Here is a 20,005-nt window from a genome sequence, read left to right as displayed (position 1 = left end):
AAACGTGAGAATTCTGCAATAGCCAATCTTGCCCTGTTGTCCTACCAGCGTTCTAAAAGACTATATCGGAACCTGATTACAACAACGGCAGTTCAATCCTATTCTATAATTATCGTTAGATCAATAGTTTAATTACTTCATTCTCCCTTGATTCGTCAAGTAGACAGCGGCTATTGATTATCCACTATCCTTCCTTATATTCCATATCATTCTTTTAACCGATCAATTGAAATAGCGGTAAAGACCCAGACATTCAAAAAGTATAAATACCCTCAATATTTTTTATTAATAAAGTCATATATAATCTTTAGTTTCACAACTATCGTCTTTTTGTAGTTTTTGTCTTCTATTTCATATTTGGCAAAACAAAAACCCTTAAGTAAATCCAAGGTTGTAAAAATTTCAGAACCCAAATAACTTTCCAAAAGATATTGCAATGAAGGTAGTGGCCAAGGATCCTTTTTAGTTATTGCATTCAATTCTTGAAATTGAACCACCAGCCAACCATCTTTTGTATTTTTCTTGTCTACATACATAGCTGGAAACGACCAACCTAGGAAAGACTTTCCATTTTTCTTTGGTATGTGCATAGTAGGAATAACCTGACTATTAGCTAACATTTTCTCCAGTTCTTTCTTGAAAGTTTCTAATTCACTGTGAGACATATGACGATTTGGTCTCTTCATAATGGGTTGATGATCACCGGTATCCACATGAAATTTAACCAGATTCGTTTGCTTCAAATCATTATAATCTAGCCCAAAAACATCCAAAAATTGAACTAATAGCCTTCCTAATGCTTCCTTTTCTTCTTTAGCCAAATCTAGAGCTTGCACTTGTTGTTCTAATATACTCTTGATTTCTTCAGGAGGGGTAGGATTATTCTTGACTAAATTTTCTCCTTCCTCAAAACCATTGAGATAGGTCTCGTTGGAATCATCTTCTTCGTCGTCTTCAAACACGGGGAAGATAAGGTATGATTCATGACTTTCCGAGCCTTCTTCACTGTCATAGTCGTTGATTTCAGATTCCTCAGTTTCGTATTCTTCTGTTTCATCCTCAGTAGGAAATTCATTTTCATCCTCTGACTGACTTTGATCAAATCCACTTTGTACTTCAGCACCTTCAATACGTTTCATTCGCTCTACATCCGTTTTGAACCTAACCAGCAAGGGTTCAATACGTTTATCTGTATTAATAGAGAAATGACCACGAGCATAGTCCACAGCTATACTAAGGACTTGTAAACTTTCACTTCCTAAAAGTAGATCATAAGGAGGATTTTCAAACACGACCGGAGTAATCTTGATCATCACACCTTGAACCGAGATCAAAAGGTTCTTGACTTCACCCAATGGTTTGATTACAGATCCATCAGCCAATTTATTTCCACCAAGTTCATCGTTAACTTCAATCTTTATTTGCAATTCATCAGCTAATCTTTTACTTATAATGGAACCATGTGATCCTGGATCAAGAATACCATCACCTGCCATACATCCACCCACTACAGCAGTAACACGAGGGGCGCCCAAAATGACTTCATCAGCATCAGTTGACATTCTGATCCTTCCATTCTTGGCAACATGGTACGCTTCCATAACTTCCCCTTCATTATGCTCACTAGCATTAATCTTCTTATTACTTCTTCGTACCCGCTTAGTTCTTTGAATAATTTGTGAACGTAGTCCCTTGAGAGGCATCAATTGTTCTAGCGATACGTTGAATACTTTGGCTTTTAAAATGTCTTCAGCAGTGATTGAGTCAGATGGCATATTTAAACTAGCTTGACTCTTTCTATTACTCGAGTGCTTCTTTTTACGTGCGTTGACTATTGATTCTTTGGCAGCGTTAGGAGAGATAGCAATAGGGGCTGAACTATTTGAGACATCATTAAGTTCCTTTCGTTTGCTCTTCATTTCATTCCTTCGGTTGGCCAATTCTTTAGATACTGTATCGAGAGCTTTAGTTTTCTTCCCGCTTCGACTAACTCTATGGTCTAGTTCACTCTCATCATTTCTTAAACGTTTATCAGCAGCATAGGTTTCAATTGGCTGTTTATTAAAAACCGAAGGTGATTTCGTAACTAAATATGTATCCTTGCTACGTCTGTCAACGTAATCTGGGCATTTCCAAAACGAATGACGTCCCTTGGTACCTTTACAGATCTTGCAGTCATGTTGTCATTGGTGAGCAGTATGACCATAATCCTGGCAGTTAAAACATTGTTGGTTCTTGTTCTTTGCAAATTGTTCCAAACCACCATTTTCAACAAATAAAGTAAAGTTTTGAAAACTCTTCGTAAGTTCTTCTATCTTACGGTCCACGTCTTCTACTCTTACGTCATTCTTGTCAACCTTAATAGGCTTGACCTTCTTAGCTTGATTTCTTGCCTTTTCTTTCACCATTACTTCCTTGATATCCTTGGCATTTCTATTCTTTTTCTTAATTATGATTTCTTCTTCACCATCATCTTCCGAGCCCTCCTCATATAGATTACTTTCGCTATCACTTTCTTCTTCTTCTTCACATTCTCTAATAGCAGTGACTTGAGCTTCAGATAGCGTCTTAGGTACATGTTGTTTAATTAACATGCGTACAGTAGCGGGTCCTATACCATTGACAAATGTGTCCATCAATACTGAGGAACTTATTTCACTCCAATCCTTTTTGACCTTTCTTTGACGGTTATACACACCAACTAAGTGATCAAAGCGATCCACATACTGACGCATCGTTTCATTACTTTTCTTCTTGATACCCAAAATAGCAGAAAGTACATTATTAATTTTAATCTTATCCTTTTGGAATCTTTCAGTGATTTGAGCCTTAAATTCGACCCAACCTTCAAAAGTATGATCATAGAACCAGTCCAAGTGAGAGTCAGACTTGATATACAGTAGCGGACAAAACTGGTGCACAAAACTTTTTTTCAGCTTTTAACCACTATTACTTGCTCATGGTAATTGCGATAGTCGTGAAGCTATATTAGAAGGAAGATATACTAGTCAATGTAATTTACGTGTATTCCTAGCATGACATTGTTAAAACTGAGCGAAGAGCATGCTTTTTATTTATAAAATTTTATATTTCCTAAAAACCGCAAAAGTGTCTAAAATTTAAGATTTTGTATAATCATCTCATCTCTTGATATCATCCAACATTCTTCTTGCCATATGCTAGTAGTATGCGTATATGTCACTCAGTAAAAGAGCCCAACTCTTTAACTATTCTTTTCCAAAGATAACCTACCCTTTTTGGTCTAGTGTCGTATCGTCATAGCTTTGCCTTCAATTGCCACCGGACATGCTTAAGAAGGCTTAAGCCGGGATTAGTTGTAACTAACCCTTTAGCACAGAAGTCCTGCTATCAAATATTGATTTTGTGGCATGTCTTGCCTTGTGCTTTATGTCATTGTCATGCTGAAACGAGAGATTACGATATTTTAGACCACTATGCCCTAGGCTTTTGTGGTATGTAGTAACGAAATACATGTGTATATCTATGACTTTATTACAGCATAGTATACTTGACACAAATATCCTGGTCCTCAATATCTAATACAGCCTTAAAATGTAACAGAGCAGCCAGCATGCTTCATTGTTTGATCACCGTAAAAAGATCGCTAAGGTTGCTTGACTTGCTTTCAATATTAGTGTATACTATCTGCACTCATAACATTCATGTTTTTTTCATTGCTAAATATGATGGACTTCCAGCCCTCTATAGTATGCGATGGTTTGCCGTGATACCACTTTCATCGCTTTTTCTGGCTTATACAGCTAATGGAAATCTTCGATTCCTTAGTTCCAGACTCAAAATCTAGCTTCCTACAGTGCCTTCTGACTGACAGTTTGCTAATACTGTATCCTAAGGACCTCAAAAAGAGCTGAGCATCAGAAGCTGTGCGTAAAGGTCCTTGTCGAAGCTTTAGGCGGATGATTGCATTAGTTATTTTGCTGACTACGACCGGTCGACTACCACGGTCACAAGCCTTGATGTTCTTTTCTTCCTTTCTTATCCTGTTGATTGTCCATTTGGAGATTCTTGCTACCCTAAAAAGATCCGCTGCCGTACGAACTAAGTGTATTCGAAATCTCAGAGCTTCGCTTTTACAGTTGCTTATTTTCTTAAGCATATAAGGCAAGTACTTTGTTATAGTGAATAGGGTAAAAACAAAAGGGGGAATTCAATGGGAAGTACAAAATAAGCATGGGTTTATGTATCTTTCAAGAGCTACTAAAGCTCACTAATATACTGTGAAATCTGAAAGCAAACGGGAGAGATATGAGGAAAATTGAAGGAAGGCTAGACAAGTACTATATTTTTGGCGAAAATTGAAAAATTCAAAAAATCACTAAAAATGACCTTATGCCTGAAGGATGTCCGACACAGTTCCCGTTTACATATCATAATGTATATTTTAGACTGCCTTTCAGATGGTATATGTCACAAAAGTCGCAGACATATGGCGGAGATGCAATACTGATTTTCATTTTTGTGCACCAGTTTTGTCCGCTACTGTTTAGGATAGGGGGTTTTAGGTAAAAGTAGTATAACAACAAAGATAAAGAAATACTGTTACAGTAAGGGACAAAATCAGTCCGTTTTTTGGTTTTTTCGCAATGCCACGCCGGGAATCATACTTAGAGCTCCGCTTTGCTGACAAAAAATTTACCTCTTTTTTCAACGAATCTGACAATACCTGTCGGGATTGGTATTTTTTAGTTTCCGACATGTTATAAGAAGATATATTGAAAATGTCGGATTTTTATTTCTTTGAATTTTAATTAGTACTTGGTATCACGGCCCTTACGCTGGATTACGTCCCGAACTCGACGGGGCATGGAGTGAATAAGGTTTCTACAGTACTCTGGAGTTGCTAGATCATACCAAAGCTTCGAAACCCGGTCAAAAAATGCTTGGTCAGCCTCAATCACGGAAGGGGGTGGTCTTGTCATCTGTTCCCTCTTTTTAAGCATGGCCCATGCATTTTCAATTGGGTTAAGGTCAGGAGAGTATGCTGGCCAACTCAGGAGATTAACCTTGTTCTTTTGGAACCATTTTGAAGGAGCTGAAGCACAATGGATGCTTGCATTATCTTGTTGAAAGATCATGTCACTACTTTGCAGGCCATAGTACTTTAATGTTTCCTTGTATTCCTCCTCAAGTACTGACGTGTATAGCTCACCATTTACATTACTTTGTAGCCAGGACATGTAGCCCCTCCATGTATAGTTATGCAACTCCAAAGCATAATCCCGCCTCCTCCATAAGCATGTTTCTTCTTGTAGTGATGGTCTCGATAAGGTGCATTATCCTCTTTCCAAGCGTATTCTAGACCATTAGACCCTCTTTTTTGGATCTTTATCTCATCAGAAAAGACAACGCGTTCCCAGTCAGTCTCAGACCAGTCTTTATGAGCCTTTGCCCAATCATATCGTGCCTTTTGCCTGTCATTATTAAGTGGAAGTGCCGTCTTCTTTTTAGCCGATTTTAGACCTTTGCGTTTGAAAGTACGAGTAATTGTTTTTGGATTGACTGATCGATCTGGTTTTTTAACGCCAAAGGAGGCATCAGCTGCGCTTTTAGACAAGCCTATTCTTATATCTCTAGCTGCTTTGGTTTCCTCCCTAGGTGTGAGTAAACGATGTCTACCCGCGCTATTTTTTGACTGCATCTTGGTTTTCCTTGAAATTCTTCGAATCATGGACTTTCCACAGCCTACTTTCTTTTGAATTACATCCCATGAAATGGAGTGGTTCATCATGTTTTCAATTTGGGCATGTTTGTCGGCATTCTTTGCTGTCATGGCGTGTTTGGCTAATCTGAGATGAGATAAATGGGGAAAAAGAAAAAATGTAAAAAAATAAAATGAGCTAAAATATGAGAACGCGTAAGCGTTCACTGACGTCATAAGACATACCAAACTAAATTTCAAGTCAATCCAGTGACTGTTTCTGGAGATACGGGACCTAATGCAAAATCGGGCGTTAGCAGCTATCACGGAAAATCACTTTTTCCGCCATAACTACAGAAGAAATGCAGCTAGAAGCAATTAGGTTACACCAACATTTTTGTCTAGTTTACGTGCAAATTTAGTGTCAGCAAAGCGGAGCTCTAAAAGTAATTCTCGGAGAGGCATTGCGAAAAAACCAAAAAACGGACTGATTTTGTCCCTTACTGTATAATATGGATTGGTCTACTGCGTATTTTCAGCACGATGGTGACCCAAAGCATCGTTCCAAGTCAACCGTCCAATGGTTAAAAGCTAATGGGGTGAGCTACATTGACGACTGGCCAGCTCAAAGCCCTGATCTTAATCCTATTGAGCATCTTTGGCATCATTTGAAGTTGAAGCTATCGTTATATGACAAGAAAGCCAAAGGTGTCCATGAATTGTGGGAAAGAGTTGAAAAGGAATGGAACTCCTTTGATAAAGAAGTTTGCAGAAGGGATATTGACACTATGCCTGCACGTATTAAGGCAGTAATCGATACCAAAGGTGGATCTACTCGGTATTAAGTCATCTATAATATAATAAAAGTAAAGGGAAAAAACTCTAAAAATAAACCCACAACACTTCTATCGCTTTTGCGGACTGTTAAATAAAAATCTGAGCTTAAAACTTTCATGAGATGTAATAGACAGCACAAGTATATCATAAAGTTTTTGCATAATCTAAGTCGCTGTGCATGCTCACAGAGGCTAAAAACTGAAAAAATATCTGACGTTTTTAGAGTTTTTTCACCCACTGTATTAGTCTATGGCAAATCATGCTATACAGTAGCTTACAAAATTGTACAAGTGTTTTGCATTTTTTGCTTCCGTAGGATTTATCGATACCAAAACGATAAATAAACAGCAGCATGTTGTATATCATTCGAAAGTATAGCTTCTTGTCTTTCTTTGAGTACTATTCAGTCGGCGATAAAGTCATTGTGGATGGAGTTATGACCGCTTACAAATGCCGACTACACTTGTACAATTTTGGAACCGCTTCAAATATTTCAATATCAGCTTATAATCTTGCTCGTCACAGAGTGTAAGCCACCAAAAAAGATTTTTTTTTATTCTTCAATGCTCAAAGTATCTTTTTCTTTCTTTTTCTGTCATTTTTCTTACACCTATAGGAACTAACTGCTATATAAAAGCGTACCAACGTCCAATATGCAACCTATCAGTGAAGATCTTCGTAATCGTATCATCAGCTGCTTAAAAAATGGATACTCTATATCAAAAGCAGTAAAAATAACTGGAGCAAGTCGTGGAACTGTTCAGAACGTTCGAAAAACAATAAAAAACGAAGTAAACAGCATTAAAGCAGGTCGCCCCAAGTTACTCAGCAGCAGGAATGATCAGTATTTAGTCCGATTAGTAACTGTTAAAGGTCAAGAGAATGCAGTAGAAGCCAGGAACACACTCGAAAATGACTTGCAAAAGATTGTATCAGCCCAAACAGTTCGAAGATCGCTGCGTAGGTCTGGTTCAACCTCTTTTGTTAAGCCCCAAAAACCATTGCTCAGTGAAGTAAACAGACGAAAGCGATTGGACTGGGCTCTTAATCACGTTGACTGGACCATGGAAGACTGGAAGCGCGTGATTTGGTCTGATGAGACTAAAGTAAATCGTTTTGGATCGGAAGGTAAGCTTTATGCATGGAAGCAACCAAATGAGAAGCTTGAAAGAAGGCATGTAAAGCAAACCGTAAAACATGGTGGAGGATCGCTTATGGTTTGGAGCTGCATTAGCTGGTACGGGGTTGGGCATATTGTCGACGTAGGCAAGAATATGGACAAGAGCGTCTATTTATCTGTATTGCAAGATCATTTGGTGAAGTCTATGACTGGCTATTGTGAAGAAAACGACCTTATAATGGCTGATTTTGAATTTATGCAAGATAACGATCCGAAGCATAAGTCCAAAATCGTATCTGAATGGTTGTCTAAACAGGATTTTACAACAATGGAGTGTCCACCACAGTTTCCAGACTTAAATCCAATTGAAAATATGTGGAATACCTTATAAAAACGCTTGTTTAAACAGTATGATTGTCCTCCTGCCTCTATGGATGAACTATGGACTCGTACGTTCGAGACTTGGCATGAAATTACCGAAAAAGAATGTCAAAATTATATTGAAACTATGCCTCAACGATGTATTGACATTATAGAGAACAAGGGTCTTTGGATCAACTTCTAATGCACACTTTTAAATAAAAACTTTATTCTAAAACATCGGTTCCAAAATTGTACAAGTGTAGTCGGCATTTGTAAGCGGTCATAACTCCATCCACAATGACTTTATCGCCGACTGAATAGTACTCAAAGAAAGACAAGAAGCTATACTTTCGAATGATATACAACATGCTGCTGTTTATTTATCGTTTTGGTATCGATAAATCCTACGGAAGCAAAAAATGCAAAACACTTGTACAATTTTGTAAGCTACTGTATATGGCTAGTGTATGACGTCAATTCAAGCAGCAACTTAGCATAAAATAAATTTCTCTATCTAACGGTAGTTAAATTACGTCAATGCTGCTAATATTCGTCGATTTATCCCATGTAAAGAGTTTTGTGTCCGGGTTTTGCAACGCACTGTAGACTATATTCAGAGATTGTAAAAATAACAACAGCTTTTATTGAAGTTAGTTTAAATATAATAAAATTAATAATGACGAATACTTTACTTTTTCTAAATCTCCTGAAATTTATAATAAATTTAACCCAAAGAGAAAAGACAAGGATAAGTGTGATATTGGGTGAGTAGTTTGTAGTCGATTAAAAGTAAAAATAAAGTGTAAACAGGAAACTGATAATCGATGAGACTCTTGAACCTCTTTATTGAGTGAAGACAGGAGAGAGAGCTCATTAAATACAAACTACGTCTGATTTTATAAAATTAATAATTGAAGAACCGAAGTTGCGCAATGTAAATTACTAAAGTTGTTTATGAGTACTGATGGCTATATAACACGTAGTGTTATATAGAGGTAGTTTTAAATTATATGACATGGAGATCTTGAGTAATCTCACACGACATTTGAGTATTTAATAAGGAAAATACGACAATAAGTATGATTTATGCTTTTATATCAGGTAGACATACAGTGGCCAGCAAAACCGTTCGCACAAAACGTATTTTTTTGTTTCTGCACCATTTGTGGCTTATTGCGCATACTGGGCACTATACTTAGTGCATATTATCTAAAAGTAGAAGCTCTTGGCTTTCTGATGACGTATAATATGCCACCCTAAGCGCACCCTAAATCATAATACGGACAATCAAAAATCAAAGGTACATTCGAACGGTTTTGCGGCCATATATTTTGAAAGCAAAATGCGTTAAAATTAGTTTATTTAATAACCAATGTAAAAGCCATCAGCCTCAATAACTGCACGGCATCGATCCGGCATACTTTTAATAAACTTTTGGCATTCTTCAGCCGTGATTTGGTACCAAGTGTGACCTATGCGGTCCCATAGCTCATGTATACCACATGGAGGGCAGTCATAGTTTCTAAACAGCCGACGTTTAAGCAATTGCCACATGTTTTCAATTGGGTTCAAGTCTGGTGATTGTGGTGGCCATTTCATAACATGAAAGTCTTGCTCATTTAGCCATTTTGACACGACTTTAGCTGTATGTTTGGGATCGTTGTCCTGCATAAAGATAAATTGATTTGTAGGTTTTCCACTTTCTTCCATGTACCAGGCCAAAGACTTCATCAAATCATCTTGTAAAACCTCCAAATAAACGTCCTTAGTCATGTTCTTGCCCACATCCACAATATAGCCTGGACCATACCAGCTAATACAGCTCCATACCATTATAGAGCCTCCTCCATGCTTCACTGTCTCACGAACATGGTGCTTTTTAAGCGGTTGGCCTGGCACTTTCCATGCATAAGACTTTCCGTCGGACCCAAAACGGTTGATTTTGGTTTCGTCAGACCATATGACATTCATCCAATCGTTTACTGTCCAGTCAATATGCTGACGAGCCCATTGGAGCCTCCTCTTTCTATTTCTTTCATTAATTAAAGGTTTCTTTGGCCTGACAAATGAGACCAAACCAGCATCCCTTAACGCCCTACGTACAGTATCTACAGAAACTGACTTGCCCAAGTTCTGCTCCAACGACTGCTGTGCTTGTACAGCATTTTCGAGCCCATCTACTGAAACAGCACGAACGAGATGCTGCTGCTCCCGCTTAGTCAGCGCTTTTGGCCTACCACCTTTGTCAATTCGAGCAGGCAAACCTAATTCCAAACGAATTTTATGAACAGTGGAGGATGATACTTTAACTATCTTTGCAATTTTATGATAAGAAAAGCCTTGACGAAGGTAAAACTCGATAGTGTTCTTGCGATCTTCTGTTAATGGTCGCATGTTGAGTAATTACTTGGTAAATGTCGAGATGTCGAAATGAGAATGTGCGAATGACAAAGGAAAAAAAGAAAAAAAATAGTGTGCAGTGGTGAATTAGTAAGCAGCGAAAGTTCTGGAAGAATCTCAGGGCATAGTGACTGCGTTTACCGCAATCGAGGAATTTCTCAAGCGAGGCCGCAAAACCGTTCGAATGTACCTTTGATTTTTGATTGTCCATACTATGATTTAGGGTGCGCTTAGGGTGGCATATTACACGTTATCAGAAAGCCAAGAGCTTCTACTTTTAGATAATATGCACTAAGTATAGTGCCCAGTATGCGCAATAAGCCACAAATGGTGCAGAAACAAAAAAATACGTTTTGTGCGAACGGTTTTGCTGGCCACTGTAAGTATAATCGATAACTGAACTAACAATAGCGTTACTCTGATTACGTTGGAAGGCCGGGATTTTATTTAAATCGTTCACCAACATGCTGTTATGAAAAAACTCTTCTAACAGCCCATGCCACTGAGATGAAATTGCGGATGTTAATGTTCCTGGTCGAAGATGAGAATAGTTGGAATCTCTCCCTATTATCAACCGGTCGAATGGAATTTGTTTGTACATAGAGTGTAATAAATGGGTGAGTTGGTCAAAGAATTCCCTTCTTTCCTTATTTGAATGTGCTGAGGCATATAAGCTTAATATGTAGAAAGGAACGTATGAATTTTGAGGATGTTCAACTTTGCATAGTTCAAATCTTGATGAAACGAATGTACTAGAGGTATCGATGAGTGTAATTTGGAAATTATTAGAAAAGGATAGAATGCCGACATGGGGATTCCAGTGAGATATTTTAGGTTGAAAATGAATGTCTAATGAATGAATAAGTTCTGGAGTGGATGCATGAGATTCTTCAAAACATATAATGTCATATTTCTGGAGACGTAAATATCTTGTATAATCTTTTTGTGTTTGTGGAGAATTTGTCTTAATTAAACCATTAGTATTTAGCGAGGCATATTGGCATAGTATGTTATTTACGCATAATTAAAGATGATAAATATGAGAGTTAGAAGTGCCCGTATGCACTTCTGAGTGTGTACCTGTTCGAAATGCACTCAGTTCTCCATGCTGCCCATGAATGTCGTTCATTGTACTGTCCATAGCTGTTGCTTGTGTATTCTGTTTTGGTGAGGTTATCAAACCTTCATCTTGTCCAATGGTCTGATTCATTTGCAAAACATTGGTCGATGTATGTACAGGAGGTTGAAGATCTTGCTTCAGTTGCAAGATCTCATCCTGATCAATAGTTTGCTCGTCTTCCTTATCCAAGGATTCCGAGACATCTTCCATTTCCTCATTATCGTAATCAGATTCATCTGAATCATCATCGGAACCTTGTAGCTTAGTGGTCTTATAACAACTTTAATAGAAGCGATTGGCTTGTTTTGGTATGTTCATCTGGTCTTATTTATGATCAAGTTATTATTTCTTCGTGGGCACTCAAAGGAACGATGTCCATGTTGATGACAGGAGTAGCAGATAATACGTGCTTTGGAGGCAGGGCATTCGACTTTGGTATACCCCTCGTTATGGCAATAACGATACCAGGTGGGCATATTCTTCCATGTAGCATGAAAAAAGTCATTGGTTTCACACCAACTGATTTGATGGCTGAGTTCTTGAAATTTTTTATTTCAGTAGTGTCTGCCGCTTGTTGAACATTTAAAAAAAGCATAGCCAGAGCCCATAAAAAAGCCCATGACTACTTCAGTTGTAATTCCTACATCCATGATTTCCCCAAACACAGCTAAACTGCGTTGAAGACCTGAAAGTACGTCCTTCTTAGGAAGAAGAGGAAGGTGGTTAAGTTTAAGATTGACTATCTTAGCATTATCGTCGAGAGATGCACGAGGATAGATTCTTAAATTAGCTTCTTTGAAAGTGAGACCTTGATTGAGGATGTCGTTATTGTCATTCTGAGGGATAATGTAAACTTCTAGGTAACGACGTGGTCCATCATTCAAAGGCACACAGGCATGAACACTAGGGTGTTGTTCCTTGAGAATAATCATGCACTGTTGGTCAGTGTACTTTTCTTTACAAGAAGAAATATCGAACAAAAAGGCGCCTTTTGTTCTAGACGTTCTGAAAAAGCTAGTTTGTAAAATATTTAATTTTGAAGAGTCATCAAAGTGGGGAGGAACGATATGCTGATGCATCAAGGGCACCTTAGTTGCTTGAGCATAAGACCTGTATTTGACTTTGCGCTTGGGTGGTGAGAATTGAGATCCTGTCGCCGGGTTGAAAGTTTGGGAGTTGGGAAGAACTGTGAAGCTTGATCATTTTGTGGTTTACAGATAGTTACATTTTGGGAGACAATTTAAGTCCCGCTGTATTCGTTATTTTTGAATTTTGAAAAAAGATTTAGGTGGAAAAAAATAAAGAAATTAAGCAATGCTTAGGAAAGGGGAGCTTTAGGCAAAACATAATATAGCAACAAAGATAAAGAAATACTGTTAGAACTTGGTATCTCCTTATTAAGTTAAGATAACTAAGATCGAATATGATAAATTCTACATGTAAAAAGTGAGAGTATTTATAGACATGATACGGATAAAGAATTAGGACAGATTTATGATCAACTTGACAGAATAGATGATTACTATTTCTAATTATTAGTTTAACCTGTTCCTAGCTTGTATTGTCAATTATGCTATTGGGATGGTTTCAGATAACTCTGGATGTAGGACTATTTAGGAGACGGTACGGATGAATATAAAATCCTCTAGTTTCGTGATTGGATATTATGGCTAATAATAATATTTCAGTTAGGATAAATGTTTACATGATTAAAGATGATCTGGTAAGTAATTGTCTTTCCTTATTCAACATGCTCATATCATCAATAAACTATATTACAACCATGTCATCTTATTTGACTATATGAAGTTAACATGAATAAAGTTTAATATAAAAATCTAACTAAAGTCTTTTATTGATCTGCGTTGGGAATAATGTTATAAATGATTCCAAGTTATGTCAACGTACTATTCAGGATCATATCCGATTTTTTTTGTTTAAATGAAGTGATTATAATCTTATGTATCATTAACAACAGCCTCCATATTTTCAAACCTCTTTCGACACTTATCGTCTCACTCAATCTCTTTTATATCTTACATATCTTTGTCTTAAACCGGGTTCCGATCTTGAACAATACATTATCTTTAGTTCCTTCCTCTTAGCTGTATGGCAAGCACCTTGACGCTTTGTTTTTCATGTGGTGCTTTTTGATGTCTTATTTGCACTTCCTTTAGGTAACTTATTAATGAGTAAGTCCATAGAGAAATCACTCGTCAATCGTAGTGAACCCCCTTTCCCGATCCCACACCTCAACTTCAACGCAAGTCCTTGTTTACATTAATTCTCCACATCCATTCCAACAACAACAACAACAATAACAAAAAAAAAAAAAAAAAAAGATGATTATAGAAAACGTAAAAACCCAAAAACAAATATCAAATGGACTTCTCATACTAAATGAATCCGGGATCTGTCGCTTTACAAACAATTTTCTTTGGCTTTATCTTTAACAAAAGTGACACATCCTCTGGTATTAAACAATCCACCATCCACTGCATGCTGAAGCCCTATTTCCAAAACACTTTCATACTTTTCAAATGATTGTATCGTTAATGGCTTTAAGCTGTTGCTCTTTGCGTAAGTAATATTAGTAACTCACCAATTTAGATCACATCCGAGTTTTTATCCGTAGTTTCTTCTACTTTAGTTTTTCTATCATGAATCAATGGCTTCTTATTTATTGCTTCTATCTTATTTTCATTATCAAAATTAACGTCGATGTACTCATGGGCGTTACCAACTTTTAATTCTCTTAGGTCTATTTCTTTAGAAACCTGTCTCTAAGGACAAGGGTAAAACTACTATATTGGAAGTTTAAGTCATGAAATTCTGAAGCGGCTATAACAATAGAACTTCAATTGATTGCTCGAAAAAAAATTTTGTTTGACTATCCAGCAAAACAACATTATTGCTGCCTGACTTGCTGAATGGGGCACTTGGTTTTAAATGTTTAAGCCCGTATTGTGAATACAAAGGGTCAATCGTTGGAATTATCGTGAAAATACGTTACATGATACCGATTATTAGTTTACCGAATATGCCTATAGGATTTATTAAAGTATGTATGCTTTAATGAATAATAATAAAACAGAAAATACCAGTGCATAACATAATGTATGACGGCGTAGCACGCACCCACATATCTTATACTACGACAGTATACGTACAAATATACCAAAATATACCACTTTTGTAATTAATTACGTATATCAACTTAAAAAATATATTATGTATTATTAGATTACAGAAAAACTTTTAAACTTAACTTTTGTAAATAAAAATAACTTTAACTTTTAAGCTTTAAAAAATGCCTCCGCTATCCATTATAAATAAAAATTTGTATATATGTAGGCGCAATGTATACTAGAGATACGTACGTTTTGCTGCCGCCGATGTTTATTTGTAGCCGAAGGTTTTAACTATTGATATGGCATCGATGGCTTCAATTGGCAGGTATTAAAAGCATAATTTTAGGTATAGAGAGTCTAATGAGCGCACTTGAAATACCATTCAACAAAGTTGCAAAACGCAAATAGCACATTTCACTGCTTCATAATTCGTGTGTCTATAATATTCTAAATAGTTCTGAAGACGAGGAATATGACGCATTTTTTTCTTCATCAAAGACGGTCAAGTTGAAATCATCAAGTGTAATGGTGTCAAAATTTATTCTCTGTGATATGTTCATCATTCGTAACTCGATATGAAAACAGTATTAATAAGCTACATGAAAAATATGTCCTATAGATAAGCTGCAGGATAATTCGGATAGTTTTCTTCAAGGATAAGATGTTCGTAAGTTCACTGTTAAAATATATTGAATCCAGGAACTAAATCACTGTCAATCGTAGTTAATCATATACGAGTATGCTATGGAAAAATGCTTATGATGACAAATATAACGATGGAAGAACATGTAACCCTTATCTATTTGTCAACAGCTGTATAATACTCATTAATTATTAATCCATAACATGAAATATTATCCGTGTATGAAAAGTATAAATAGAGTATCATTTTCTTATTAAATAAAAACAAGCTCTTTATCAAGTTTAGTCCTTTCTTGTTTCTTTTATTGTCTTGGATAAGTCTTTTTTTTTTTTTTTTTTTTTTTTTTTTGACAAATTCTCCTTACCCTGTTATTACTACGCTATCTTCAATATATCTATAAACTCTAACATTTTGGCTTCCAACAAAGAAAGTCTTTTTTCTGAAAGTGGTTCTGCTTTCATTGGTCCTCGACTTGAAAAAACCACTATGGTTAATGGGGTGGAACGCTCTAGTCATGCTTCACCCATCTCTAATACAGATGACGTAGAGATGGAAGAAGTAGAAGCTGGGGCTCCTATCTCTACACTCGCTGGTGTCAAGGTCAGTGGCGCAGCACCACCTTCTCAGGTCTTAGGTAGTCGTAATTTGACGGCTACCATTCAGATTTTGACGAAACAGGTTGAGCAAGTTGCTGCGGCTTTTGCTCGTCAAGAGCTTACAGGAAAGCAACTGGCTAATAACTTGCCTATGCAGACCAATGGCTCTGCCATTAACAGTTCCAACAGTCAACCCACGGTAGTTCCTCAAAACTTACCTTTATTTCAATATACTGGTAATGTGGAGAACTCGGCGTTGCCTGTCTATAAAGACATTGTTGAGTGTATTTCACATTTTGAAGACATCCTCTTTGCGTACCGCTTGGATGTACAGGTGCATTGGCAGCGCCTCATCCCTTTCTCACTTACCCACACTCAGCGATCTTGGCATGATGAATTACGGGTAAAGAAAAACTTATCTTGGACCACATTCATGGAACAATAAACCTTGAAATATGGTATTGAATCCACTGAGGCTCAAGCTAACACCTCAAGATAGTTGTTAACCATCAGCATGCAGCTTGATAAATCTGTAGGAAAATACACTGACCGCTTCTTGAAGCTCAAGCCTGAAGCCACTCCCGTAGCTGATGATTTTTTGGCTATCTTGTTCGTGAACTCCCTCACTAACAGCTTCAGAAATCATGTTGTCATGTTTTGACATGTCAATAAGATAACAGTCTTATCATTCTAAGCTAAATCTTTACAAATGAGTTTGAATAAGAATAGATCGTGATAATTACCAACTGCTCTGAACAGCAAAGTTTCACTTTCATCTCAACAGTTCATTATTTACATCAGTTTATAAAATTTTTCTTATACATGTCAAATCATATCGGTCGTAACTATCTCTTGTCATTTAATCTCAGGTCTTGCTCAACTAATATAAATAGCCTTGGAATCTTTCTTTAATAAAAGTATTCAACTTTAGAACTATTGTTCGGTCTCGTTAATTCTTCTTTTTCATATTTTAAATATTTAAAGCACTTTAGCTTCGATGTATATAGAAAAAAAAAGGAAAAAAAAATTGACTGCGGTTAAGTTAATTTTATAAGTCACGTAGGATTTTTCGGCAATGGTTGGAACAGTATGACTCATAATTAGCCAAAAAACTTTAGTGAAAGCTCCACCAATTAACAAATAAACTTACAGTAGCGGACAAAACTGGTGCACAAAATTTTTTTTCAGCTTTTAACCACCATTACTTGCTCATGGTAATTGCGATAGTCGTGAAGCTATATTAGAAGGAAGATATACTAGTCAATGTAATTTACGTGTATTCCTAGCATGACATTGTTAAAACTGAGCGAAGAGCATGCTTTTTATTTATAAAATTTTATATTTCCTAAAAACCGCAAAAGTGTCTAAAATTTAAGATTTTGTATAATCATCTCATCTCTTGATATCATCCAACATTCTTCTTGCCATATGCTAGTAGTATGCGTATATGTCACTCAGTAAAAGAGCCCAACTCTTTAACTATTCTTTTCCAAAGATCATCTATCCTTTTTGGTCTAGTGTCGTATCGTCATAGCTTTGCCTTCAATTGCCACCAGACATGCTTAAGAAGGCTTAAGCCGGGATTAGTGGTAACTAACCCTTTAGCACAGAAGTCCTGCTATCAAATATTGATTTTGTGGCATGTCTTGCCTTGTGCTTTGTGTCATTGTCATGCTGAAACGAGAGATTACGATATTTTAGACCACTATGCCCTAGGCTTTTGTGGTATGTAGTAACGAAATACATGTGTATATCTATGACTTTATTACAGCATCGTATACTTGACACAAATATCTTGGTCCTCAATATCTAATACAGCCTTAAAATGTAACAGAGCAGCCAGCATGCTTCATTGTTTGATCACCGTAAAAGGATCGCTAAGGTTGCTTGACTTGCTTTCAATATTAGTGTATACTATCTGCACTCATAACATTCATGTTTTTTTCATTGCTAAATATGATGGACTTCCAGCCCTCTATAGTATGCGATGGTTTGCCGTGATACCACTTTCATCGCTTTTTCTGGCTTATACAGCTAATGGAAATCTTCGATTCCTTAGTTCCAGACTCAAAATCTAGCTTCCTACAGTGCCTTCTGACTGACAGTTTGCTAATACTGTATCCTAAGGACCTCAAAAAGAGCTGAGCATCAGAAGCTGTGCGTAAAGGTCCTTGTCGAAGCTTTAGGCGGATGATTGCATTAGTTATTTTGCTGACTACGACCGGTCGACTACCACGGTCACAAGCCTTGATGTTCTTTTCTTCCTTTCTTATCCTGTTGATTGTCCATTTGGAGATTCTTGCTACCCTAAAAAGATCCGCTGCCGTACGAACTAAGTGTATTCGAAATCTCAGAGCTTCGCTTTTACAGTTGCTTATTTTCTTAAGCATATAAGGCAAGTACTTTGTTATAGTGAATAGGGTAAAAACAAAAGGGGGAATTCAATGGGAAGTACAAAATAAGCATGGGTTTATGTATCTTTCAAGAGCTACTAAAGCTCACTAATATACTGTGAAATCTGAAAGCAAACGGGAGAGATATGAGGAAAATTGAAGGAAGGCTAGACAAGTACTATATTTTTGGCGAAAATTGAAAAATTCAAAAAATCACTAAAAATGACCTTATGCCTGAAGGATGTCCGACACAGTTCCCGTTTACGTAGTGACCCACAAAATTGTCCCAATGTTTCGTAGTTTTCTCTTCTAGAGCTTGTAGAACCATAGTTATTAAGCTAATGTACACCTTGTTGTATATCATTCGATAGCCAAAGTCATGTAGAACTATATAATGTTATGCAAAGACAGATTAAAACAGTGCTGACGGAGACAGAAGGATTAAAAAACAAGCGGTGCATTGGGACAATTTTGTGGCACTTTTGAAAAAAAACAAAATGGTTTATTTATCTGATATTAATAGTCAGTCCAGCGTCCTTTGTTCTTGATACATTGTTTTATACGCTTAGGCATTGTTTCTATAACCTTTTGACACTCTTCCGGCTTCATTAAGTCATACCAAACTTTAGTTACTCGTTCGTATAATTCATTCATGCCTTTTGGTGTTGTTTCTTAATCATTTAGCCTTCTCTTTAGTAATGACCACATATTTTCAATTGGATTCAAGTCAGGGGACTGTGCAGGCCACTCCAGGATGTTGTAGGATTGCTCTTTAAGGTATTCTTTTACTAATTTAGACGTATGTTTGGGATCATTGTCATGCTGGAAGATCACCTGATGTCTTTCTAGCCCTAGCTTATTGGTTCCATACTCAATTGTACGCTCCAGTTCATCCTCCAAAATCTCTTTGTACAATGTTTTATCCATGTTACCGTTAATTTTGCACATCCAACCAACTCCAGCGTAAGTAATGGCACTCCACAGCATGATATTGCCTCCACCGTGTTTTACAGTCATCTTCACATGATGCGATTTTAGGCTTTCTCCGGATCGAATCCAAGTCCAGGTGCGTCCATCCGAATTGAATCTGTTGATTTTTGTCTCGTCCGACCAAACAACACGTTTCCAATCATCTATTGTCCAATCCTTGTGAGCCATACACCAAGAAAGCCTCTTCCGGATGTTTTTAGCACTAAGCAAAGGCTTCTTTGGCTTCTCAATCGCACCAAGGCCGGCCTTGCGAAGGGTTCTGTACACGGTTTCGGCACTTACTTTTCTTCCGGTGTCTTTTTCTAGCTCCTTAGCCACCTTTGTTGCGCTAGACATGCGGTTTTTGGTCACTTGGCGCACACAATAACGCTCATCAGCCGCAGATAGCACCTTGGGCCGACCAGCTTTTGGCTTTTCAAGTCCAACGCAATGGGTTTTTCGGAGCCTCCCAACAGTACTCTTACTTAGGCCAGTAACACCTTCCACTTCCCGAACCGACTTACCTTGTTTAAGTAACGAAATTGCTCGAACAACTGTATCTTGAGAGACTTGTTTCATGTTGAGATATAATGGGCGAGTAATAAATCAGTAGGAGTTTAAAACTTCAGCAATGAGTAAAGATCAACTTAGAGTCATACGATGTGCATTTGTAAGCAGTTTGGTGCATCTGTACAACTTGTGGGTCGATATTTCATCGCTTTTCGTTTTTTTTTCAAAAGTGCCACAAAATTG

At 37.1% G+C, this 20,005-nt stretch overlaps 10 protein-coding genes across 10 annotated transcripts; 3 read left to right on the top strand and 7 right to left on the bottom strand.

The window, feature by feature from the left end:
• Positions 1–272: 272 nt before the first annotated feature.
• On the bottom strand, positions 273–1,775 carry RO3G_08851 (uncharacterized protein; the record flags this gene model as incomplete). Its single annotated transcript, XM_067663436.1, has 1 exon — positions 273–1,775. The coding sequence occupies one exon, from the start codon at positions 1,773–1,775 to the stop codon at positions 273–275; it is 1,503 nt and encodes a 500-aa protein (XP_067519537.1).
• Positions 1,776–2,183: 408 nt separating this feature from the next.
• RO3G_08850 (uncharacterized protein) lies at positions 2,184–3,037 on the bottom strand (the record flags this gene model as incomplete). Its single annotated transcript, XM_067663435.1, has 3 exons — positions 2,184–2,888; positions 2,954–2,983; positions 3,023–3,037. 3 exons carry the CDS (start codon positions 3,035–3,037, stop codon positions 2,184–2,186), a joined length of 750 nt encoding a protein of 249 aa, XP_067519536.1.
• Positions 3,038–5,194: 2,157 nt separating this feature from the next.
• On the bottom strand, positions 5,195–5,812 carry RO3G_08849 (uncharacterized protein; the record flags this gene model as incomplete). The annotated part of the gene is made up of 1 exon (XM_067663434.1): positions 5,195–5,812. The coding sequence occupies one exon, from the start codon at positions 5,810–5,812 to the stop codon at positions 5,195–5,197; it is 618 nt and encodes a 205-aa protein (XP_067519535.1).
• Positions 5,813–6,192: 380 nt separating this feature from the next.
• Positions 6,193–6,525, top strand: RO3G_08848 (uncharacterized protein; the record flags this gene model as incomplete). The annotated part of the gene is made up of 1 exon (XM_067663433.1): positions 6,193–6,525. The coding sequence occupies one exon, from the start codon at positions 6,193–6,195 to the stop codon at positions 6,523–6,525; it is 333 nt and encodes a 110-aa protein (XP_067519534.1).
• A 645-nt stretch (positions 6,526–7,170) lies between these two features.
• Positions 7,171–8,028, top strand: RO3G_08847 (uncharacterized protein; the record flags this gene model as incomplete). The annotated part of the gene is made up of 1 exon (XM_067663432.1): positions 7,171–8,028. One exon carries the CDS (start codon positions 7,171–7,173, stop codon positions 8,026–8,028), a length of 858 nt encoding a protein of 285 aa, XP_067519533.1.
• Positions 8,029–9,362: 1,334 nt separating this feature from the next.
• On the bottom strand, positions 9,363–10,394 carry RO3G_08846 (uncharacterized protein; the record flags this gene model as incomplete). Its single annotated transcript, XM_067663431.1, has 1 exon — positions 9,363–10,394. The coding sequence occupies one exon, from the start codon at positions 10,392–10,394 to the stop codon at positions 9,363–9,365; it is 1,032 nt and encodes a 343-aa protein (XP_067519532.1).
• A 1,030-nt stretch (positions 10,395–11,424) lies between these two features.
• Positions 11,425–11,730, bottom strand: RO3G_08845 (uncharacterized protein; the record flags this gene model as incomplete). Its single annotated transcript, XM_067663430.1, has 1 exon — positions 11,425–11,730. The coding sequence occupies one exon, from the start codon at positions 11,728–11,730 to the stop codon at positions 11,425–11,427; it is 306 nt and encodes a 101-aa protein (XP_067519531.1).
• A 344-nt stretch (positions 11,731–12,074) lies between these two features.
• On the bottom strand, positions 12,075–12,599 carry RO3G_08844 (uncharacterized protein; the record flags this gene model as incomplete). Its single annotated transcript, XM_067663429.1, has 1 exon — positions 12,075–12,599. The coding sequence occupies one exon, from the start codon at positions 12,597–12,599 to the stop codon at positions 12,075–12,077; it is 525 nt and encodes a 174-aa protein (XP_067519530.1).
• A 3,181-nt stretch (positions 12,600–15,780) lies between these two features.
• On the top strand, positions 15,781–16,551 carry RO3G_08843 (uncharacterized protein; the record flags this gene model as incomplete). Its single annotated transcript, XM_067663428.1, has 2 exons — positions 15,781–16,293; positions 16,390–16,551. The coding sequence occupies 2 exons, from the start codon at positions 15,781–15,783 to the stop codon at positions 16,549–16,551; spliced, it is 675 nt and encodes a 224-aa protein (XP_067519529.1).
• Positions 16,552–18,955: 2,404 nt separating this feature from the next.
• Positions 18,956–19,831, bottom strand: RO3G_08842 (uncharacterized protein; the record flags this gene model as incomplete). The annotated part of the gene is made up of 1 exon (XM_067663427.1): positions 18,956–19,831. The coding sequence occupies one exon, from the start codon at positions 19,829–19,831 to the stop codon at positions 18,956–18,958; it is 876 nt and encodes a 291-aa protein (XP_067519528.1).
• Between the last annotated feature and the right edge of the window lie 174 nt (positions 19,832–20,005).

The sequence above is a fragment of the Rhizopus delemar genome, genomic scaffold, assembly GCF_000149305.1.
Source record: "Rhizopus delemar RA 99-880 supercont3.6 genomic scaffold, whole genome shotgun sequence".
In the NCBI taxonomy this organism is placed as follows: Eukaryota; Fungi; Mucoromycota; class Mucoromycetes; order Mucorales; family Rhizopodaceae; genus Rhizopus; species Rhizopus delemar.
This window is presented reverse-complemented; position numbering and strand designations above follow the sequence as displayed.